The sequence below is a fragment of the Nomascus leucogenys genome, chromosome X (genome assembly GCF_006542625.1).
Source record: "Nomascus leucogenys isolate Asia chromosome X, Asia_NLE_v1, whole genome shotgun sequence".
NCBI classification, from domain to species: domain Eukaryota; kingdom Metazoa; phylum Chordata; class Mammalia; order Primates; family Hylobatidae; genus Nomascus; species Nomascus leucogenys.
In genome coordinates this window covers 73,368,924-73,394,149 of record NC_044406.1, presented here as the reverse complement: position 1 = coordinate 73,394,149, position 25,226 = coordinate 73,368,924, and the positions used below count along the sequence as shown (strand labels likewise).

At 36.4% G+C, this 25,226-nt stretch overlaps 1 protein-coding gene across 5 annotated transcripts in view; it reads left to right on the top strand.

Moving 5' to 3' along the window:
* The first annotated feature begins 394 nt into the window (after window positions 1–394).
* The window catches only part of RPS6KA6 (ribosomal protein S6 kinase A6), a 151,100-nt gene continuing 126,268 nt past the window's right edge, over window positions 395–25,226 (top strand). Inside the window, exons 1-2 of one of the 5 annotated variants that reach the window (XM_030807035.1) lie at window positions 395–790; window positions 24,536–24,595. In XM_030807035.1, the coding sequence (XP_030662895.1) occupies window positions 710–790; window positions 24,536–24,595 (141 nt within the window). In that variant the 5' untranslated portion in view covers window positions 395–709. Of the gene's footprint in view, window positions 791–2,447; window positions 2,552–24,535; window positions 24,596–25,226 lie in introns of those variants that run through there. The other 4 variants (XM_030807036.1, XM_030807037.1, XM_004092461.3 and 1 more) reach the window with 4 other exon arrangements.

Below are 25,226 nucleotides of genomic sequence, written 5' to 3'. Positions count from 1 at the left end.
CTTTTTAAGAATCCTACCGCCCGCCAGCAATGCTGCTCCGTGGACTTGAGAGGGCCTGCTGAGCATGTGTGAAGAGCGCTGCGCATGCTCCGTGGAGTGGGCAGGTTTACCGAGGCGCTAGCAGGGGCTTTTACTACTCTTCGGCCGCCTCCCCAGCCCAGCGCGCCCCCCCTCCCCTCTATCCCACCACCCACCACGCGGTCCCCCGCATCCACCCCGCCCCTCTATCCCGCCCCCTTCACCCCAGGCTGGGGAATCTCCATTGACGTTTGGGTGACGCCGCTGTGCCGCCGCCGTGGGGGGGTCCAGGCGCCGCACAGGTAACGCCGCCGCTGCCGCCATATTGACAGAGCAGGGAGCGGGGAGGGGACCTGAGGAAGTGGGGTGTTGGGGGAGTCACCACCGAGCGGCCGTCGTTGTGGTGGCAGTGGTGAGCGCGAGCCGAGCGGCAGCTCTTGGAGAGGCAGCACAGAGTTGTCTTCTCTATGGGAATCACCGGGCGGCGGCGGCGGCGACCCCCAGCTCCCAGCCTCTGAGAGACCCGGCGGCTAGGGCAGCGGTCGCTGAAGGCGGGGCTGGGGGTCGCGGCGGCGGCGGCGGCGGCGGCGGCGGCGGCAGCGGCGGCGGCGGCGGGCCAGTTCAATAGACAGGATGCGCGGCCGCGCCAGCGGTAGGCGGCAGCTCCTGTTTGAGTGCTCCTGAAGGGGAGATGCTACCATTCGCTCCTCAGGACGAGCCCTGGGACCGAGAAATGGAAGTGTTCAGCGGCGGCGGCGCGAGCAGCGGCGAGGTTAGTGTGGTGGCCAAGACGGGCTGGAGCCAACCCCCGCCTCCTTCCCCTCAAGACCTTGGCTGGGGACCGAGAGAGGAGAGGCGTGGGGCCGGGAAGCGGGCTCCCGGGCAAGCCCCCTTGATGCTGCCTCCACTGCCCTTTCGCTGGGGAGCGGGCGGGGATGAGACGGCGGGCTCGGGCATGCGGAGTGAGTGCAGCCTGGGCCCGGGCTCGGCCTTGGGCGGAGCGCCTGCCTGGCGGGCCACGCCAGAGTTGTTGTGACTAAGTTTCTTCACTTTCCGACCCGAAGGGGAACTGGGGGACTGGCGGGGTGCTGTGCCTGACTCCGCGCGTCCCTTTTTCTCCGCCGCGCCTAGTTTGCTGGCTGGGAACATTTTGGGGGACAGCTGCGGACTCCAGCTCGCTGTTGAACCCCGGGCGCTTTACGAACCCAGTGCAACAAACACACCAAGGTGACTAAGTAACTCTGGGGACATTTGCACATAGGCACGAGTGTTCCCTGGTAACAGCTTTCTCGTTTCTCTGTGGCTTGTTATGGTTCCTTGTAATGACCCACGTCGAGATACACTGGTGACCTATCTCCAGTCGCCAGGTTTCAGGTGATGTTCTACTGCTTCCTCTCAGGTCCCCTTGATTCTACTGCCCTCTTGCTCCGCCCCTTCTCCTTTCCACAACCGCTGTCCCTGCCCCGTTGGTCTGTAAAAGAAGACGCAAAGTAAACCCCAGCCTTTATAAATAAGTCGAATCTTTGGTAAGACTTAGCGAGGTTCAACCAAAATACTTTGGTTCACCTCTCTTCCCACTCTTCTTACCTCTGAAACTGTTCTGGTTGGGCTTTGGTCAGCTGTGCAGTGAGAACTTAGATGTACACAGGTGCTTTGTTTTTATTGTTGTTATAAAAGCGGGCAGCATTTAAACACAAAAACGTGTCTTTTGTGATAGAAAGTTGGATCCTTTTCTGATAACTTAATCGACTGCGTACTACTCCAGTAGAGGCCACCATACACCTCCTAAAAATAGTTGGTGAAATTGATTCACAGTAGGATATTTTGAGGTAAGACTCTCAATCCTCGACATCTAAAGGGTGCAACTTTGTCTTCAAGTACTTGCTCCATTTAAAAAAAATACACATTTGGCTGTTGTATGATTATCTTGTTTTTTTTTTCTTTAAATTTTTTTTGTTATTTATCAACCAAACTGGGGTTAAGATTACATGCTAGAATAACATGTGGTAAGGAATGTAGTGGAAATAAATTCAGAAGTACCCGAAATCTGAACCTTCTATACTTACAGGAAATATTTTACTAGTAAACCAAGCAATTCCAATATACATTTTAATATTTTACATCTCGTAAGAACAAGATAAATGAATAGGCGTTCCTTTCTTGTTGAAATGTGGGAATGCTAACTGTTTGCACAATTGTCTAGCAAGTCTATTGAAGGGGAGAGGAACTTTGTTATATTCATGTATGTAACTTACTGAACTTATAGGCATTTAGTTTATAAAAACAGTTAAATGCTTTGATATAAGAATGGGATGGGAGGTGGGAATCCTTTTGCATGCCTACTATTTTATTATTTCTGTTAACTTTGAATGTAGTATGTTTTAAATTGTAATTACCACATATGGTTTTTTTATTGTTTGCAGTATGTTTTAGGTATTGTAGAGATTTAACAATGGGTCTCTCTACCTCAGCAATTTGGAAAAATACTCGAGTGGAAATTGTTAATCCCTATGAAGTAAAACGAAAGGTGAAGGTAATGTGGTGAAGATAGTATTTCTGCCTTCTTTCTCTAAAACAGTTATGATTGGTTAGATTTAACCCTGCAAGTTACTTAATAAAAAGTATTGTAGGTGAAAACTAAATGCTACGTTTGAACAGACCCACTTAGTACTTAGAAGAGTTTGTTTGTTTTTAATTATATTCTTTTGATAAGAAGTAAACAAGTTTACTTTTGATAATTTATATTTTAATTACAAATTTGTTGATGTTGGCTTTAAAAATGCTAATTTTGAGTACAAGCTCTACAACCCTCAATTGTGATAATTTTAGGACTAAGAGTGTTTTTGTTGTAGAATATATATTTTTAAAATGTGCTAGAATCCTTAAAGAAAATGTAGATAAGAATCTGTTAACTTTAATGTCAAAAGAAATAATTTCCGTCCATTTCTGTGTGTGTTGAATCTGGTAAGATTAAAGATTATAGACACTACCATATATTTTGGAGTCTTTTTGTATCTTTTACCTGTCTTGCTTGCATGGACAGTTGTTAACCTTTGAATTATCATTCAGAAGTGTGTAAATTGATTGTTTGAGACTCTTAACATGTTTTCCCACAGGAAAAACTTATTAAGGGTACTTATGTTTTTAGATCAGTACACAATAGCGAGGTATAATGATGCCGAGCCTAACCACTGTTTGTAAAATTGTTCTATGGTGAAATGTGTCAGGTTTCAACCAATAACTAGCTTGGTTCCAGTGAGAGGCAGAGAATAGGCCTGAAAAGGGGAAACCTGGATCTTTTGGTTTCTGGGAAGAGAGTTCTTAGAAGAGGGGAAATAGGGTAAGCAAGAAACTGATTGTGAGAGCTCTTGCAGGGACTGTCTCAATCATGTCTACTGGGAATAGGAACTTCAAAGGGCATCACCGCTCACGCAGTCACAATTTTAGCTTTTGACTGGATTCTGTCAGGATCAAGAAAGAGGTTTTACTTGAGATGGGATGGGTATTGGTCATTCCTGGGCAAGGAGCATAAAGAACAACCTATTTGACTAATGTGAACTTTTCATGATTTAATGCCATGCATGTTACAGTTTGTTCGCTTAGTCGTTTGTTTTTTGGTGAGGAACCAAGTGCTTCTTTATCGAGTGATTATATAATTTTCACATTTCATATCATAGTAAACGTCTAGTACTTTTATATTATTTCTTTAGCAATGCTGTTTTTGTTTAAGCAAGTTTTTTTTTTTTTTTTTTTTTGAGTCAAGGTCTTTCTATGTCATTGTCCATTGTCCAGGCTGGCCTCGAACTCCCGGACTCAAACAATCCTCATGCCTCAGGTTCCCGAGTAGCTGGGACTACAGGTGCTCACAACCATGCCTGTCTAAACAAATTAGTTTTGAGAGTATGTAGTTGACTGATAAAACCAATTTGGGAAAAACTTCTAATTTTAATTAATTTTCCTGAGACCCTATAGTAATAGAGGTAAGAACAGCTTTGAAGGCAGGTAAATCTGGGTTCTTGTCTGAGCTCCATGCCATACTCATGGTGTGACACAATCCACGTTACGTAACCTCTCTGAACCTCACTTTCTTTATCTATAATTTGGAGAAAAACCATCTTCAAGAGTTGTTATGTAAGGAAAATTCAGTGCTGGGTTTAATAAACTTAGTAAGATGTTTTGCATCTTGAATTGTCTTTTCCCACAGTCATCATGCACAATAGTTCCTTCTCTTTTCCCACAGTCATCATGCCTCTTCCCATGCCCCTAAAGTCTGAACTATTGTCATCTATGTTAAAATCCTGGGATTCAGATAACCATGGCTATAGCCCCAGCCTTCCATTTCATAAGCAGTTTTTCTTAAGACCCCTTCCTAAATTTGATCATTTCATCTAAGTATAGTCGTGCTCTCACTGTGAACATTTGTAATCACAGATAGGGTGATCCAGGGATAAAATACAAAGTTATATTTAGAAACACTGGAAGGATAAGAAGAGACAGATAATTTCATTTATTATATCTGGCTGATGAGGTGTTTCATTGAAATTTTTAATGTTTTTTTAAAATTCTGAACTCTTGTCATGGTAGGAATTGGTTCAATTCATGAAGCATTTATTGAGTACAAGGCAGTGCTGTACATAGTGCTGTAATGTGAAATGCCTAAAAATATACCACAGAGTCCCACCCTACCCCCACAGGTTTACATTCAGGTAGTAAGACAGGCATGTATGGAAATTGTTATTGTAAAAGGCACAAGATTATCAACAATGGGGTGGTGGTGGTGGTTTAGGAATGGATCTGGTAAGGCTTTGTGAAGGAGGTGGAATTTGAGCAGGGCATTAGAAAGTGGTAATATTTTCACAGACAGATGAAAGGAGCATATTTCACATGGATGGGGACAATATAAGAAAAGGCATGGAAATGTTCTGAAAGAAGGAAGAATCTGATACTGTTATAAGTCTGTGATGTGGGAGAGGGGATATAGTGAGAGATAAGATAAGGAATGTATTAAAGGTAAGCTAGGCCTAGGTTGAATGGGACTTTTTAAGCCAGTTTAAGGGTTCAATTTTATCTCATAAATAGGAGCCACTGAAGGTTTTTGAGAACATTAGTGACATTATTATATTTGTGCTTTGAAAAATAATTGATGGTAGTGAGGAATGGGGGAGATATGGAAGGTGGGGAATTCCAGCTAGGAGGCTATTGTGTTAGTGGAAGTAGTAGTGAGATTTTTGAACTAGTACAGAAGGGGTAGAAAAGAGATGACTGATGGGAGAGACCTGACAGAGGTAGAATAGTTACAGTTTGGTAACTGATTAGATGTTGGAGAGTAAGAAGAAATAACAAACAACTGAGATTAGAAGCATCCTGGTAGGAATTAATTCAATGTAACAGGTATTTAATGCATGCCTGCCAATGTAAGTCTCTGTATTAGCCACTAGACTAATATAAAAATAAATAGATCTTTGTAGTATAGGGAGATAGAAAGCTAAAATGAAATCTCCCCTTTCTAATATTGTATTGATAATAGCACTCCACTCCGAAGATTTCTGATCGTGCTTAGAATGCTTAAATTCTTTACTACCAAAGGTGAATACACTTATTACTAGCTAAAACATTTTTTATTCTTTTTAAATGGGCCTTAGGCCTGTAATTCTTGTTTCACCAATGTTCATCTTCAGTAGTCAGCAGCTGTGAGTACAGAGTCCTATTCTGAAAATAATGACCAGTACTTATTTCTGGAATGTGGAAAGAGAGCAGGGACATCTGTATTTTTTGTATGCTTTCACCAGGTTTATTTGGAATAGGAAAGCGGGGAGGAGTCAGAGGGCAGTGGCCCCTCCCTGCCACAGGTGCCTTCTCAGTTCCTCCAAGTCAATCTTTCTTTAAACCAGTCTGATCTGGAAATATTCAGGTCAGTTCCTTCAGGGCAGGGCCTCTGTATTTCCCTACCTTGATTAGTTCATCAAGAGAGCTAATCATTACCTCTGTGTTCCATAATAAGGCCTACCGATAGTGTAATTGCTTTTCTGGGCCATATTATTTTAGTACCTACCTTCTCATAGTCTCTCTCATCTAGAATTTTGATGAGGAAATGCAAGATTTTTTTCCCTTCCTGTAATTTCTTTCTTGGTGCCATCGTTGTATGTAGCAGCAGTTCTTAAGATTTGATAAGCACTTGGAATCTTGAGGTATAAGCCTTTCAGTACTTTGTCAGAATTTGCTATGTAATGTTTATTCATTTATGTTATTTCCAAGGATTATTTACTGTTGCTGCCAATAATTTTTTTTGTTGTGTATTTTCTTTATTTTTGTTTGTTTTTAAGTAGGAAAGGAGCTGGATGGGAGAGAGATTTAGAGAGCTGAGCTAAATCTGGCTTTTGCAGATAAGAGATGTTTTCTAAATTGCCCTGGAGACATTCTGTAACTGATTTCCCTGCTAGATTTTAATCTGTATCTCTACATTAGAAACAGGTCCTGCTGTAGTTTTGTGTGCATGTGTGTGCGTGTGTGTGTGTGTGTGTGAGAGAGAGAGAGAGAGAGAAAGAGAGAGACAGAGAAAGAGGGAGGGTGGAGTAGAGTGCATGTGTGTTACTTGTGATTTGCTTCATTTTACCAAGCATTTGAGATGGTATATGGGAAATATAATCTGATAACTATTTTGATATTGAGGACAAGGGAAAACAAAGTAGGAGATATATGAAAAGGGTGGAGGGTAGGGGATGAAGGGTAAAATAGAGCACAAATAAGCAGGCTATAAGGGTCTATGACATGTTTAAAATATAGTTGAATTATAAATTTGGCCTTGAGTTTTCTTAGCTGGTTTTTCTCAACTCTGGCTGTGTATTATATTTACCTGGGTGTGTAAAAAAATTATCCATGCCAGTGTTCCACTCAGAGATTCACATTTAACTAATCTAGAGGGGGCCTGGGCATCTATTCCCTAGATGCTTATGATGCACAGCCAGGGTTAAAAACCACAGCTCTAGGCCAAAGTAAAAAGAGAAATAGTCACATAGTTGTCATTATTCAATAGGAAAAAAAAAGAATATTAATTTTTAAGCTAGCAATTAGCTCTACAGTAAATTATCTGTGAATTGTGATATTTTTCTGTGTGTTTTATTTTGTTGTTTTAAGATATGACTGGAGCCAAATGGGGTTGTTTGAACTGTCCTGTGTGTTCTTGCTCTTTAGTTTTGAGGAATTTGCTTTTCCAGTAGCATTAAAAACAAAATTTAGTACCATAGCTAGTTTTGATATAGTTCAGCCATATAACTAAGAGGTTAAATAACTTGTTCACCCATTTTACTAGCTAAGTAAGGAGATAGTGACTGTTTTGAATGACAAATATCCCATTACATCTCTAACAAAAAATTTCAAAACCCATGGGTAATTATTACTATGAGATCCCTCTGCCTCTCCTGTAAAGTGATCGAAGACAAACTTTAAGAGGAAATATAGCAATTTAAACACCCAATACAAATTTTTTTAACCTGAAAAAACGTTGGAATCCATTCCATTTAAAGGTATCGAATCTTAAGGGAGAAAGAGATAACAGCGTTTATTGAGCATGAACTATGTACCAGCTAGTACTAGATGCATCGTAGATTATCTCAGTTTTATTCATTCTTCAAAACATCTTGGTAAGACAGTTGTGTCTTTCTAACAGAATAGAAAGGTACATGCAAGTTAGTGGGAAGTACGTCTGGAATTTGAACCTAGATTATTTTAAATTCATGCTTTTTCCTCTATACATTGCTATCTCCCCCCTAAGGACAATATTGAAAATAAGGAGAGAATATAGATACGTTGTTAGCAACCATATTAGATCAGCAGTCAGATGTGCTGATTCAATAGCCATGCCTATTTAAGTTAAATAAATGTCAACAAAATCCCAGCAAGTCTGTTTTTTTGTTTTGTTTTGTTTTGTAAACAGACAAGCATATTCTACAATGTATATGTAAAAGTACAAGACCCAGAAGCTCTAAAACAATTTTGAAAAAGAAAAATAAAATAAGGAATTACTCTATTGGACATTAAGTTTTACTATGTAACTATAATAAAGACAATGTGGTATTGGTGGAAGAAGACACGTAGATCAGTAGACTAGAATAGAGTACACAGAAATAGAGCCACACAAATACACTCAACTGAATTTTGAGAAAAAATGCAAAAAATAAAAAAATAAAGATCAAGATCAGTTTTTAAAATCTGAGGAAATTTTAGGGGGAAAGTTGCTACCTTTTTGAAAAAAGCAGAACTTAAAATTTGCACTTTCTTTCTGAAGATTCTGGGGAAATTATTACATAAAACATTTTTGCTATTTTCAATTACTACAGTTGAAATTAGTCATTAAGACATAAGTGAAAATGGAACATGAATTATCCTAAAAATCATAAGCTTGATAAGAGTTGAGGTATAGGGATTTATTACTCTACTTAAAGGATCAGAGTGGACAAAACTTCAGAAGACAAAGGAGAAAAGCGTCATATGAGGGGAAATGTGGACTGAATGTCAGGTTTCAAATGACTTTTAGTTTTTCTTAAAATGAGAGAGGTTTGATGTATGTGTTAAAGAAATTGTACTAATTGAGAATAGTCAAAATTCAAAATTAAGGGAAATAGATAAGCCATTATGTCTGATTTGATAAAAATATTTTGCATTCATGATTGTTCACCTGGAGTAGATGCAGTGATGAATGAATGCTGTTGGAAACGATTACATTTCAAACTTACATAAGCATATACAGAAAACCATATGTTGATTATAGAGACATATACAAGAATGATAGAAGATATATAAAATAATTTGTATATGATTTTGTACTTTATTTTACAGATGGAGAAGAGTAACTCTAGACCTTCTGGCACAATCATAAAACATTTATTGTGTTTATCATTTGTAGAGCAATTATGTTGGAATAAGTGAATACTTATAGAATATCTTAAGGGAGGTCAGTCAATACGGATTTTGAAAAAAGACATGGTCATTCAGCAACTTCCTATCTATAAACAATATTAATTTGATTTTATTTGGTCTTTATTCGTGATATTATGTGTATCAGTAGTTCTTTCTTTTTTATTGCTGTGCACTATTCTGTTATGTGAATGTACCACAGTTGATTTGTTCATTAATAAGTTGAAGGACATTTGGATTTGGGTTGTTACCAGTGTTTGGTGATTATGAATAAAGCCATTATACATATTTGTATGAGAATTTTGGTTTGGACATAACTTTTCACTTATATTGGGTAAACACTTAGGAGTGAGGTTGCTGTGTGAGAATTCCAGCTGCTCTGAATACTTGCCAGCACTTAGTGTTGTCAGATTAAGTGAAAAAAATTAGCTATTCTAATTGGAGTGTAGGGGTATCTAATTGTGATTTTAACTTGCATTTCCCTAATGACACATGTTGCTAAGCATATTTTCATATGCTTATTTGCCATCCGTATATATTCTCTGATGAGTTGTCTTTTCAAATTTTTTGAAATTGTTCAAGTTAGGTTGTTTTCTTATTATCGAATTTTGAGAATTCTTTATATTCCAAATGCAAGTCCTTTATTAGATATTGATTTCCAAATATTTTTCCACGTGGTCTGTCTTTTCATTCTCTTAATAAAGAGTCGAGGTTTTTCATGTTAGCGAAGTCCAGTTTGTCAGTTTTTTTTTCTTTTATGAATTGTGTTTTTGGTGTTGTGTCTGAGAAATCTAGCCTAATCCAAAGTTACAGAAATTTTCCCTTAAGTTTTCTTCTAGAAGTTTTTTAGTTATATTTCTTAATTTAGGTCTTTGATCCATTTCTAGTTAATTTTTGAATATGGTGGGTAGTGTGGTAGAAGTCTATTTTTTTACACAGGTATGTCCAGTTGCTCTGCCACCATTTGTTGAAAAGACTACCTGTTCTCTATTGAATTGCCTTTGTACTATATCAAAAATCATTTTGTCACATATGTGTAGTTTTCATAATAATTTTAATGAATTAGTCCTGTGGAACTTCAGAATTGTACTTACTGAGCATAGATATATGGTGTTAATAAAATTAATTAATTAACACAGTTAATAAAATTCTTGAGGTTTCTGTATTGGGTTTAGTGAAATATTCTTTATTAAAAAACAAAATAATTTCTGTGATATATTTTCTTTGCAGTCATTAATTTTCAAAACATTAAGTGACTGTTATTAGACCCTTTTATAGATGAGGAAACCTAATAGTGCTAGAAGTTTTATGTGAACTTTCTCATTCTGCAGTGATACTTCTCTGCTTATCTCCTCTCCCGTATCTGTACATTACCCCTAACATTTTTTATGTAGCAGTTTGTGACCTGTTAGTTGCTTAGTATTAGACATGAAAGCTACAAGACTGAATAAGCTTCAGTTCATATTCTAGAAACTATCTCTTTGCCAAGAAAATGGGAGCCTGGATTGTTGGAGCTTTGTTAACCATCATTAACATAGATTTAATTTTGCTCTTTTTAAATAAAATTATTTTGGCTTGGCATGGTGGCTCATGCCTGTAATCCCAGCACTTTGGGAGGCAGCGTGAGAGGAATACTTGAGCCCAGGAGTTTGAGACCAGCCTGGGCAACATAGCAAGACCCTGCCTCTAAAAAGAATAAAAAATTAGCTGAGTGTTGTGGTGCATGCCTGTGGTCCCAGCTACTTGTGGAGCTGAGGTGGGAGTATCACTTGAGCCTGGGAAGTCAAGGCTGCTGTGAGCCATGATTGTGCCACTGCACTCCAGCCTGGGTGACAGAGCGAGACCTTGTCTCAAAAAAAATATATTTTAGTTTTTAAAATTGACAAATAATAGTTGTTTATTCCTTTTGGTTTTAAGAAGAGAATGACATTTGTTCTTTGAGAAACATTTTAAAACTACCTTCTTTAACCTTGGTTAATGATACTAAGTGCCTCATGCCTTCCTATGTGAAAGAGGAAATATGAGAATAATGTAGGTTGGGTTTGTATTGAGAATATTGTGCTAATTAAGTTGATTGTTAAACTTAAGGAAATATAAACAGTTGGGTTAGCCGTCTCAGATTCTTTACAAATTCAGAATAGCATAGAGGATAATAGCTGGTTCCCTAGAGCTAGAATGCCCGAGTTTAAATTCTGGCTCTTTATTTATTTACTGTGTGACCTCGGACAAGTTACTTCTCTGTAGTTTACTTGGTCACTCTATGTGTAAAATGGGGATAACAGTAGCATATAATATATGTAAAGCACTTAGAAGAGTGTCTTTTCCATTGTAAGCACTCAGTAAATATTATTATTTTTAAATATATCACATCTGCAATCTGAGTTATTGAAGATTAACAGGCTTGCAAGTTAAAAAATATCAACTATTGTATAATGATATTTAATGCCGTATATAATTATGCAGTTATTAGTATTTCTTCTTCTTTAAAGGTATTTATATACAAATACACATTTCTCTTTTTTGACCATCTGCTTCTACATGTGGCTTGAATTTTGAAACATTTTATTCTTCCTTGATTAGCTGTAGTAAGACTGTCTTTTTTTCGTATTCATTTCTCAAGAGGATGGTACTGCTTTTACTGAGCTTATATTTTCTGTATTCACTGAGCTTCTGTTTTCTATAGTCTATTGACTTGTGATTTTCTCTGAGTAGTTTTTTGACAGCAAACATTTATTAATGGAAAAAAACCCACACATATCAGGTAGAATTTGACCTCAAGCTAAGGTTTTGTAATAGCTGTCTATTTTTGACCTTTTTCCACATAGAAACCCATTTTAGTTTTTAAATTTTTTCCTTTATTCTCCACTGTTTATGAAGTGATGAAAGAATAGAGTAATATGGTGTAGGACATTTAGGAACTGTGACTCACTGGGATAAAGTTGCTTTATCCTGTCACTAGCTTGCTGTGTGTTTTTAGGTAAATGTTATTTAATTAATCAGTTTTTTCACGTATAAAATGGGAATTAACATGTTTATGATTATTTTGAGAAGTAACACAATTGTACTTTGTATATAATGTTTGTTAAGAATAATAAAGTTCTTTTTCCTTTCAAAAAATAACTAAAGATTTAGGTGTTCTAGACAAAGTACGTCTTTAACCCTGATATATAACTCAGTGGACAATTCAAATTTAATTCATACCCCAAAGGTAGTATTTTAATGTGATTATATAGACTTCATATCTTGAAGAGGTTACAACAGTGAGAATTACTACCTCAGAATATCATGTGTGTATTCAGGTTGTATATATACGTGACTTCATTTATACCACATGAATACTTATATTTTTGGAAAGTAAACTTCCCAAATGCATGTGTTGTAGCCCATATGAGACTGGCCAGACAGCCAGTGCCTTTGCATTGGGAACACTTTGGAGCTATTCAAAACCAATAAAGTCAATAGCTCTGATTTCAGCTAAGCAGAGTAAACAAATTCCTGCCTGAATAGAAACCAGAAAGCTGCTTTTCTGTCATTGAAACAAGGTTGTAAAAACTCAAATGTTCTGGAAATACCTTCTAATGTTTATGTAATATTGATGTACTTAGTTTAACTCAGTAGTAACAGTAGTTACTCAGTGACTCAGTAGTAACTCAGTAGTAATAGTAGTAGTACAACTACTAGTCCTTTTTAAAAGCATGATGATAATTGGATTTGTTTTACTTGGTTCTAAATATTATTTTGCATGCACTCACCAAATTATGATTAAATATGTATAAAGTATTGTGTTACTAGATAGGGTTCATTTGGTTATTGCTCTCAATTTCTGTCTTGATAACTGAAAACTGTGTATTTATGCATTTTTCCATAATGTACAAAGAAATGTCTGAACTGAAGGACAATATATTATGTCACAAATTCCAACAAATTTAGCCTTACAGAAAGATTTTGAAAAATATTTTGGTTGTTAATGTTTTAATTCCATACTCCTGTGGCATTATTCACAGGTTCACTAATAGATCTTTCCCACCCTTTTGCTTTTCTAATATATCAATACCTGATTTCCTCCTACTCAAATAAGCCGTCAAGAAAGTAGAGCCTCGGTATGTATGGCAGTTCAGTTTGTGCCGTATTCTTGCTTTGCATAGCTCCCCTTACTCTTGGCTATGTAATGCCTAGCATATAAATGCTATGTAAATAGCTGTTAATAGAGATAACATTATTGCTATGTAATACCTAGCAGTATAAATGCCATGTAAATAGCTGTTAGTCGAGATAATTTAAAATATAGAGGAAGAGATATACCAGATAAATAATAGAGATAATTTAAAGTATAGAGGAGGATATGCATAGTTATATGCAAATGCCACATCATTTTATATACAAAACTTGAGCATCTGTGGATTTTGGCATCCACAAGAGGTCCTGGAACCAATGTCCCACGGATACTGAGGTTCATAATGTGATTTCCATGCAAGATATGAAATACAAAGAATTTCTAAGATTTTTTTTTCTTGAAAACAATTTTATGACTAACCCAAATAATATATTTTTAATGTGATTTTGAAAAAGCTGAATTCCTCTTTGCTGTTAGCATTTAAGAGTCAGAAATGGGAAGTAAAATGACTTACTGTAACTTCTTCATGAAATTATGTTTCAAAGTTGGTTTTAAACATTTTTAGTAAGAAAACTAATAAAAATCTAAGGAAAAATAATGGCCATTGCTTATTATTGAAGTTATTTTATAAATTTTACTCATTTTGATCCCAGATTTTAGTCATTCCATTTTGTAAATATTTTTCCAGTGTCTATTATGTTCCAGATAACCAAGAGTAATATGATGAGATCCCTTTCCTCCAGGAGATTACAGTATGATAGAGAGATGGAACAGACACTGAAGTAACACAGTGTTTACTGATAGAAGTCTGCATAGGGTAAGGTGGAAGGAAAAAGGGAAAGTGTAACGTTGATTCTTGATAAAGATGAGTTGACATTCAAAAGCACAGGTAATTCAAAATGGCAAATACTCCAAAGATCATTCATATTTAACTTTGGACTTGGTTTTATGCCTTGATTTGAACATGGATATGTTTTACCAGCTGACTACTTTTACAACAGAGCCTCATGATTGCATTTAAATACCTGACTAAAGTAATCACTTGGAGGGTGTATACTCTTGTCCCATTCTGAGACTCTTTTAAAAAAAAGACATCTCTTTTAAATTGATTTGAAACGGAATTGCCCTTTCTTAAGTCCTCCCTGAAGCAGTGGCAATAATTAGGTGGGTATATTTCAAACCTCTTGAGGTACAAACTACAGGAATATTGTATAATTAGAAAGCCAGAAAGGATCAAAGTAAATCATTTAAAGTGAGTATTGTAGTTGTTATCAGATTTCTCATAAGCAGTATGTTAACTATATAATTTAATCTAAAAGTTCAAAAAGATGAAAGTGTTTTGGGGAAATGACCATAGATATTAATAAACCTTTGAAAATATTTGGTAGTATAAAAGACAGAGTACAAATTAAAACTTGCCTGGTGAATCCAAAAAAACAAACCAACTAAATCTTATTTTTGGAAATGTCTTGCTTAAAAGACTGTTAGATAAATTGATAAAGTGTGTTACAGTAAAAATATACAAAGATACTTTTTTATTTCTCTCCAATTTGTGTTTCTTAAAGCAAAGAGTATGTTCATGAGTATGTATATACCTTTATGGGTTGGTTTGGGAGATTCATTTCACGTTGACCAAAAGTGATTCTATCATAATTTTAAAAGTGATCTTTCTACAACAGTATGACATATCAAAAATACACTAGGGCTGGGCACTGTGGCTCATGACTGTAATCCCTGTGCTTTGGGAAGCTGGAGCAGGAGGATTATTTGAGCCTAGGAGTCTGAGGTTACAATGAGCTGTAATCCCACTGCCACTGCACTGCAGCCTGGGGCGACACAGCGAGATTCTATCTCAAAAAATAAATAAATGAAACAAAAAAACTAAACTAAGACTATTGAGTCAATGCTATTATGATAGTGATATGGCAGTAAGTTTTGATTCACAGATTTATTATTCTCTATACAGGCAGCATTATTCACCTCTGATGAATTATTAGCTAAAATGTTTTTATATTTTTTTCTGTATTTTTATCAGAAAAACATTCACACATCACGCATTTATTGAGCACATGTCAGACACTGTGTCAGCTGCTTTAGGAACATTGTATGAATCCTGACAATCCTAGGTTGCTTATTTTACAGATGAAGAAATCGCAACTAAGAAAGCCTAATAAACTTTTCAAAGGCAGTAAAAGTAGAGCTTTAGAGTTTGAATCTTGGTCTGCTTGACACTGAAGAATTGCTGTTTTCGTGACATACTATGCCTGCCTAATGAATGAAACACAGCATCATTCCTCAAGGAGCTTTAAGTCTAGATGCGCATGACAAGAAATTTACCTGATATGATGTATTACTAATTTTATTTTTAGCGTTAAAATTTTAAATTGTCTTATAAATATATATATGAAACATAAAATTTGCCATCTTAACCATTTTAAAGAATACAGTTCAAAAGTGTTGAGTACATTCACATTATTGTGCAGCCAATCTACAGGACTGTTTTTACCTTGCAAAACTAGAACTCCTTACACGTTACACAAAAGCTTTCCATTCTCCCTTTTTTGCCAGCCCCAGCAACCACCTTTCTACTTTCCATCTCTATGAATTTGACTATTCTAGATACCTTATATAAATGGAATCATATAGTATTTGTCATTTTATGACTGGCTTGTTTCAATTCATATAATATCATCATGGTTCATGTTGCAGCGTGTGTCAGAATTTCCTTTCTAAGGTCGAATGATATTCCATTGTATGTACATACCACATTTTGTTTAACTTACCATCTGTCGATAAATACTTGGGTTGCTTCTACCTTTTGGCTATTTGTAAATAATGCTGCTGTGAACAGAGGTGTACAAATATCTTTTTGAGACCCTGCTTTGGATTTTTTTGGGTCTATACCCAGAAGTGGGATTGCTAGATCATATGGTAATTCTATTTTAAATTTTTAAGGAATTGCTATACTGCTTTTCATAGCAGCTATACCATTTTACATTGTCACCAACAGTGCACAGAGGTTCCTGTTTCTCCACATCCTTATGTATGGTGGAATTATTTTGAAAAAGTAAATTCCAAGGTATATTCTGGATTTACTTTGCATTTCAACAAAGCCATGCTGTTGATAATTCATGTTGAGAGGGTTAGTTCTTAAGATATTGAGATATCCCTGATTGTTAAAGGAATATGAAATTATGTTCTTGTGGTGATTCGTCAAGGATCTAGGACCAGAAATACCATTTGACCTAGCAATCCCATTAATGGGTATATACCCAAAGGATTATAAATCATTCTAATGTAAAGACACATGCACACGTATGTTTATTGCAGCACTATTTATTGCAGCACTATGTATAAACACTATAAATAAACACACATGTTTATTGCACTACTATTTATTGCAGCAAACACTTGGAACTAACCCAAATGCCCATCAGTGATAGACTGGATAAAGAAAATGTGGCACATACACATTATGGAATACTATGCAGCCATAAAAAGAATGAGTTCATGTCCTTTGCAGGGACATGGATGAAACTGGAAACCATCATCCTTAGCAAACTAACACGGGGACAGAAAACCGAACACCACATCTTCTCACTCATAAGTGGGAGCTGAACAATGAGAACACATGGACACACGGAGGGGAATATCACACACCGGGGTGTGTCGGGGGTTGACGGGAAAAGGGTGGGGAGAGCATAGGACAAATACCTAATGCATGTGGAGCTTAAAACCTAGATGGTGAGTTGATAGGTGGAGCAAACCACCATGGCACATGTATACCTATGTAACAAACCTGCATGTTCATCGCATGTATCCCAGAACTTAAAGTAAAATTAAAAAAAAGGAATTATGTTCTCTAAACTGTGCTTAAGTTAGTGATTGATTTTTCAGAAAGCAGGATTAAAGGACAAAAATAGAACTGCTCAATTTTAAGTTTATTGAAACTAAAATTAAAAATTTGGCCCCACTTAAACATTTGTCCTTGGTCATTTACTAGTGTGTAGTTTACAGTTTTATTTCTACCAAATGAGAACAAATATGTGAGTTTAGTAAGTAAACATCTATTTTAAAGTGATTAAACTGTAAAATTTGTCTCTGGAAAGTCTGTTTCAGGGGAGAATTTTTGATCATAGACACTTTTGATTGTATTACCTAGTGCTGCAAAAAATTACTGTAAATTTAGCAGCTTTAACCAAGACACATTTATTATCTCACAGTTTCTATGGATCAGGAATCTGGGCATGGCTCAGCTAGATCCTCTGCCTAGAGCCCTACAAAGCTGTAATCAACACATGGGTCAGCTTGGTCCTCTGCTTAGATTCCCAAACAAATGTAATCAAGGTTTCAGCTGTTCTGCATTGTTATATAGAGGCTTGACTGGGGGAATAATCTACTTTTACACTCCCTCAGATTCTTGGTAGAGTTCCTTTCCTTGTGGTTGCAGGACTGAGGGCCCTGGCCTCTTGATGGGTGTTGAGTGGAGGCTGCTTTCAACTCCTAGAGGCTGCCTGTAGTTCCTAGAGGATGGCCACAGTCTCTCGTTATGTGGACTTTCTCAACATGGTCACTTAATTACTTCATTCAAGCCAGGAAGGAAAGCCTCTAGAGTCTTACATGACACAGTGTAATCATATATGTAAAATCTCATCGCCTTTGCCATATTCTATTGGTTGGAATTCAGTGATGGGCCATGTTCACATTCAGGGGGATGGGGATTATAGAAGGGCATAAACAGCAAGAGGCGAGGATCATGGGGGCTCATCTTAGAGTGTCCAGCACATTGCTTCATTGGTAGGTTTCTTTCTCTGTTTTATTTTGTCCTGGGCTTAATATATAGGCATAGATTTTTTTTGTTTTGTTTTTTAGTTTTTTGCCTTTGAGCCAGAGTCTCACTCTGTCGCCCAGGCTGGAATGCAGCAGCGTGATCTTGGCTCACTGCAACCTCCACCTCCTGGGTTCAAGCAGTTCTCCTGCCTCAGCCTCCCCAGTAGCTGGGATTACAAGTGCACACTGCCACACCCAGCTAATTTTTGTATTTTTAGTAGAGACGGGGTTTCACTATGTTGGCCAGGCTGGTGTCGAACTGACCTCACATGATCCACCCGCCTCGGCCTCCCAAAGTGTTGGGATTACAGACGTGAGCCACTATGCCTGGCCAGATCTTTATTTTAGGTAGATGTGGACCCACCTTTATCTTTAGCTCTAATTTACTTCTCTTATTTAAATAAAGTGAAAAAATTGAATAGAAGAAGTCTTCTTTACAAAAGCTATCAGTGACTAATACGTAAATGTAAAGCTTATTTGAGAGATACATTTTCTTTTTTCTTTTTTTTTTTTTTTTTTTTTTTTTTTTTTTTTTAGAAGGAGTCTCACTCTGCCATCCAAGCTGGAGTGTTGTGGCACAATCTTGGCTCACTGAAACCTCCACCTCCTGGGTTCAAGCAGTTGTGCCTCAGCATCCCATGTAGCTGGGATTACAGGCGTGTGTCACTACGTACAGCTAATTTTTATATTTTTAGTAGAGACGGGTTTCACCATGTTGGCCAGGCTGATCTTGAACTCCTGATCTCAGGTGATCCACCTGCCTTAGTTTCCCAAAGTGCTGGGATTACAGGCATGAGCCACCGCACCTGGCCAATATTTTTTTTTACTAGGTTGATTTTGGGGATCCTGGAGAATACTTGAAAATATATAATACTGTCAAATTTATTGTGGAAACTGCTGTCCTGTGTATGTTTTGTTAATCATTTGCATCACCCATATTTATTCTCGCTTTCTATCTAGTTCTTATTTGTGTATCTCTCTACTGTCTTCTTCAGAAATGTGTATCTATCTCTCTTCTTCAGATGTGCCCACAGTTAAGGAAAAAGTAGATTTTATTCTAGTTAGATGTGGACCTACTTCTGAGTTTCAATATACCTTTCAGCACCAAGCTATAAGCTCTGTTAAATTCCTCCTTTTGTGTAACACTAAGGAACAGGTTTATGTATCATAGATAACAGTAAACTCTTTTTACTAAACTATATGTATTCATATGTTCACTATCCCATACCACCTCCAATTCCAAGGATCTGAAAGGGATTTTTTTTTTTTAAATTTCTCAGTTCAGTTTTCGTTGATGAATTGCTTTGGTCAATAGTAGTAAGAAAGCGATAAATTTGAAGTGACCTATGTGATTTTCTGAGATCAGATGAGTACAGCAACTCAGTTTAGTATTTCTGTTTGTCCAGCATATTTGTAAGTGCTTTAAGTCTTTTCTGATAAAATGTGAAAAGAATTTTTAAAGTAGTCTTCTCTAAGCCCTGGTATGAGAGTCTGTTCACTTGGATTTTGAAATATCTGAGTAAATTATTACTACCTTTATTGTTGCTGATAAACATTCCAGAATCATATGTAGAATTTTTTTCCTCCCATTTGACACTTAATTGGGGAAAGCAGCATGTCTGCTTATCTTTTCAAATTACAAATTTTATTTTTGAAATAAAGATTTATTGTCCCAGAGAATTCAGAAATTATTTTTGTTTTTATGTGGATGAAAATGATTTAAGTTATAGATGAAAATGATTTAAATTATAGTAGGTATCAATGAGTATACACTATGGTTCTCCGTAGGATGAATATTCTTATATTGAAAACCTGGTACCTTGAGGGTAGATGAGATGGGAGTAATGGAGTGTTCTGTTTCTAAAGGCCATTTCTGACTGAAATAATTTCCAGGATAGAGTGATCTTCTTGACTCATTCACATTCATTTTATTTCTAGTTCCTTCAGACCCACAGCTTCATGATAAATTAGTCATAAGATGATATGAATAGGAAGTAACCAGTAACTAAGGTAACAGAGGAAAGCAATGTTTTTCTTTTTTTATGGATAATCCTCTTCCTATGCATAATCCTTTTTTCTATGGATAATTCTGAGAGTCATTTTATGGCAAAAATTTAATTATCACGATTCTGTCTTAATACTGATTTCTGGACTGTTTTCTGAATGGTCTTCTTTCTATATGCTTACAATGAATCTGTCACAGTTTTTTTTTTAATCCCACATAGTCTGTTTTGTTGAGCTAGGGTGGTAGATGGTGTTATCATTTAATGAAATGGGAAACCTTGAAGAAAGAGCAGATATGAAGCAGGGGTCGAGAATTCCTTTTTGTATTGGTTATTTTTGAGAGACATCTGAGATAAACATGTGGAAATGTCAAGTATGCAGTTGGATATATGGATCAGGAACTCAGAGTTAGTCACTGAGTAAACGTGAATTATGTTAGTAAATTAGCTGCCTGGGCAAAGAATGTGGAGTGGGATGAGAAGGTGATCCTAGTCCATTTCCTGAGGAATTACAGTGTTTCAAGGGTATTGAAAAAAAGCAGCAAAGGAAATTGGAGTAAAATAAAAGGAGCATATGGTATTACAGAAGCTAAAGACTCAAAAATAGGAGAGTGGTCACCTGTGACATGCTGCAGAGAGATCAAATAAGATAATGACTGATGGATCCATTAGCAAAGTAGACATCATTACTGACTTTATTGACCATTGCTGGTTTTCAATGGTATTTTTTTTAGAATAAAGATGCTAGTTGAGTAAATAATGCCAATTTACTTTTTAATAAATTGGTTTCCAATTTTTCATATAGTAAAGTTCACTCTTTTTCATGTAGGGTTCTGAGATTAAAAAATGTATAGAGTTGTGTAACCATCACCACAATCCAGATAAAGAGTAGTTCGATAACCCACCCTCCCCAGCACACACACACATACACACACTCTTCCCATGTGATGCCTCTTTGTAGTCAGTCTCTTCCCTATCCCTAACTCCTTGCAACCACTAATTTCTTCTCCATTCCTTTTAGTTTTACCTTTTCCAGAATAACATATAAATGGAATCCTACAGAATGTAGCCTTTTGAATCTTGCACCTTTTATTTACAATGTGTTTGGGATTCATCCATGTTGTTGAATGTATCAATATATTATTCTTTTTTATTGCTGAGTGATATTCGTCTTCCTCTACCCCCAACTCGTTGAACCAATTATCTTTATTCTTTCCCTACAGTTTTGCTTTATTCAAGGTGTCTTATACATGAAGTCATACAGTATTTAGCCTTTTGGATTTGGCTTCTTTCAGTTAGCAGAAATACTTTTAAGATTCATCGATGTTGTTACAAGTATCAACAGTTCTTTTTATTGATGAGTAAAAAGTAGTATTCTATTTATCCACTCATCAGTTGAAGACCATCTTGATTGTTTCCAATTTATGACAATGATAAATAAAGCTGCTGTAAAAATGTATGTACAGATTTGTGTCTTAACATGTTTCCACTGATTTTGGGTTAATGTTCTCTGTTTTCTGGTCTCCATGATTTCTTACGAGAAATCTGCAGTCATTCAGTTTGATGTTCCCCCTTTATGTAATGTGTGGTTTTTCTCTCACTCCTTTCAATATTTCCCCCATTTTTCCTTTGATTTAAAGTAGTTTACTTAAGACGTGTCTTGGGGTGGATTTCTTTAATTTTATTCTGTTTGGGATTTACTGAACTTCTTGAAACTGTAATTTTTTTTTTCAAATTTGGGAAATGTTCAGCCATTATTTATCTTGAAAATACAGCTTTAGGGAGATACAATTCACATAACGTATAATTCACCCATTTAAAATATACAATCCAATATTTTTTATTATATTCACAAATATGTACAACTATCGTAACAGTGAATTTTAAAAGTTCTTCATCACATCAAAAAGGAACATTGTACCCTTTACTTATGACCTCCATCCCCACATACCTCACCCCTAACCAACCATTAGTCTGCTTTCTGTCTCTATACATTTCCCTGTTTTCATTATTTCATATGAATGAAATTGCCTTTATTTCATGAAGTGATTTTTTCAGTATTACTCTGTTATTTTATGGGATGTTAATGACATGGATTTTAGAATGTCTCATAGTGTTTCATATGTCTCTGAGGCTCTGTTTTTTTTTCATCATTTTCACTCTTTTCTTCATATTGGATGACATCTATTGATCTGTCTTAAAGTTTATTTCCTCAGCCACCTGCATTCTTTTATTGAGCCTATCCAGTATTTTAAAAAAAAATTACTGAGAAAAATTTTTTATACGATTTTTAGTTCTAGAATTACTTACATTTTTTTCATAGTTTCTATTTCTCTGCTGAGAACCTTTTTTTTTTTTTTTGAGACGGAGTCTTGCTCTGTCACTCAGGTTGGAGTGCAATGGCACGAACTCAGCTCACTACAACCTCTGCCTCCCGGGTTCAAGCAATTCTCCTGCCTCAGCCTCCTGAATAGCTGGGATTACAGGCACGTGCTACCATGCCCGGCTAATTTTTTGTATTTTTAGTAGAGACGGGGTTTCACCGTGTTAGCCAGGATGGTCTCGATCTCCTGACCTTGTGATCCTCCCGCCTCGGCCGCCCAAAGTGCTAGGATTACAGGCGTGAGCCACCACGCCCGGCCTCCGGAGAACCTTTTATTATTTCATTCAGGTGTGTTTATTTTTATCCAGAAAAGCATAGTTATAATAGCTGCTTTAAGATTCTTGTCAGATAGTTCAACTTTGGAGCCATCTTGGAGTTGATACTTGTTGATGATTTGCTTGTTTGTTTCAGCAGGCAATCTACCTAGTTAGGTTGACTCCAAAGTTATGTCTTGTCCTCTCTGGTTAATGGTTCCAATGTTAATTCAGTTTTCAGAGAGTTTGGGTCAGCACTCTGCATGTGCCACTCATTGGATGTGCTAATTCAGTGGTTAGTCTGAGACGAGCAATTATCGGTATTGTAGTTCAGTACTCAAAGACTTTGTTATGTTTCTTTAGTCCTTTCTGCACACATGCAGTTTGTTGTTGTGACCAGGACTTGTGTTGGTTCATACACAGAATTAGGGGATCTGCTCTCTTCATTCTATCCTCTCTGATTTCTTCCACATTCTTCAATTCCCATGGGCCCTTTATTCTGTTCTGCTGGCCAGAAATATGAGTTTCTTTCAGAGTCTTAGCCTTTCATGCTGGAATATAACTTTACACTATTGGAGCTGCCTTTTGGATGAAGTAAAGAAGAGAGTGAAAAAAAAATAATAGGGATTACCCTCACAGTTTTCTTATAACAGGGACCTCTTTTCCTGCTTCCTCTGGCCAGAGAGATGGATTTTCTCTTGATCAGGGCTTGCCTTGGAGTTGGACTCAGCATCAAAAAAGAGAAAGGGTGTACATGGGGAATCTTGGATTCTCCTTATGTTTACAGGCTCAAAAGTACGTCTTTTCCTGGTCCTTTGTATAGAAAATGGGATTTTTCTTGGAATTTTTGTTGATGTCTACTGTGTAATCTTGTGACTCATTCTCTCCTCGGGTCAAATTCAGGAGATAAAGGTGGAAAATAAACCTAGGGAATTCATCAGAGTTAATTTTCAAATTTTGATCTTCCGTAATTAATTTGTTTTTATTTCATTTTCAGAGTTCTTAGGTAGTTTCTTTTTGTATTCTACATAAGGATTGTAGTTTATAATCGGGGAGAGATAGGCTTATGAGCTTATTTCATTTTGACTGTCACAAGAAACTCTAATTTACTTAATTTTACTTTAATTTTTTTTTCTGTTGACTTACAAATGGGCAGTGGTAAAAATCCTTTTTATCTAGGTCGTCTTCCTGTTGCCTAATTTTCAAACATCTCAGGTCAGTGTTTGGCAGATTGTAAGGGTGCAGATAGGAAATATTTTAAGCTTTGCAGGCATAGGGTCTCTGTCACAACTGGTCAACTCTGCTGTTGTACTGCAAAAGCAGCCATAGATAAGATGGAAACAAATGGGTCTGGCTGTGTTCTAGTAAAATTTTTACAGAAACGGACAAGAGGTCAGATTTAGTTCATGGGTTATAGTTTGTAGAACCTTGATCTAAGTCCTCTACTTTACTGTTTCTTGAATTAGTTGTTAAAGAATGAGTAGTATTACCTACTGAGCTCTGCATGTTGAATTGTTTTGTTTCCATGATTACTTACATCTTTCTCCTATAGTTTATTTTTTCTTCTGTATAGTATCTCATGATGTTTAATTAACTGAATGAAAGAGGAATTCACAACAGTGCAATTATATAAAACTGTTCTTATTATAATTTGCTTTGAATATACCCCCATGGTAGATTTTTGTGGCATTTTTTTTCCTATCATAAATACTTGGTTGGGGACAATTAATGAAAGTACATAGGTTATATGCTTAGTATATAGTTATCTGTTATTGCAAAGCTCTTAACAATATGAAATTAAGCATAAAACTCTGAAAATCAAAGTTTCTCAAGGATAATCTGGGAACCATGTTAATAGTGTTCCTTTTCTAAGTACTTCTATGTGTCCTTTGTCCTTTTGTTTTTCAGTAAGTGTGGATCTTGTTAGATTGTGGAAGGAAATGCCTAGGGTTATATTTTTCTTAGTTATCACTCTTGTTTTAATACTTTTGAACCTCAATTTTTAAACAATGTTTTTCAGGTAAATGGTCTTAAAATGGTTGATGAGCCAATGGAAGAGGGAGAAGCAGATTCTTGTCATGTAAGTATTTGTGTTAATTTATTAAGCCACATTTTTAGCATATAAGGAAAAAGAATACAGGGAAAGGAGAAAAGCTCCTATCAAACAAATATATTCAGGTAAGTTGGTAATAAGCAAATGGAATTATTAGTAACTCAACTGCAGTTTAAAATATAGGACAGGTTTTCCTGACAGAAATACTTATGCATGCATTTTTTAAAATAAACAGCTTTATTGAGACATAATTTACATGCTATTGAATTCACCCATTTTAAGTGTAATGGATAAAATTTTCACTTGCCAGTGTATGAGTAACTGAATTATTATACTTAAATATAGAATCCTTTGAGAAGATTATCTTCAACCTCAGGGTAGAAAGGATATCTGACTTGGAAATATTGAACTATATAAGCATAACTTGAAATCATTTAAAATCCATTTCCTGGCTTTTAGAAAGGATTATGTGTAAATTATTTCAGAAGTTTCTAACTAGTTTTAAAGACTGCTTAGCCATTAGACCATTCTATGTAATGCCTAGATACCAGAGTCTTATTTTACAAGATCTAGTTTTACAGAGAGCATTCTTAAGATTTGTAGGGAGAGTCTGACTAAATCAGCATCTCCATTTATGTTGTTATTTTATGGTTGTTAT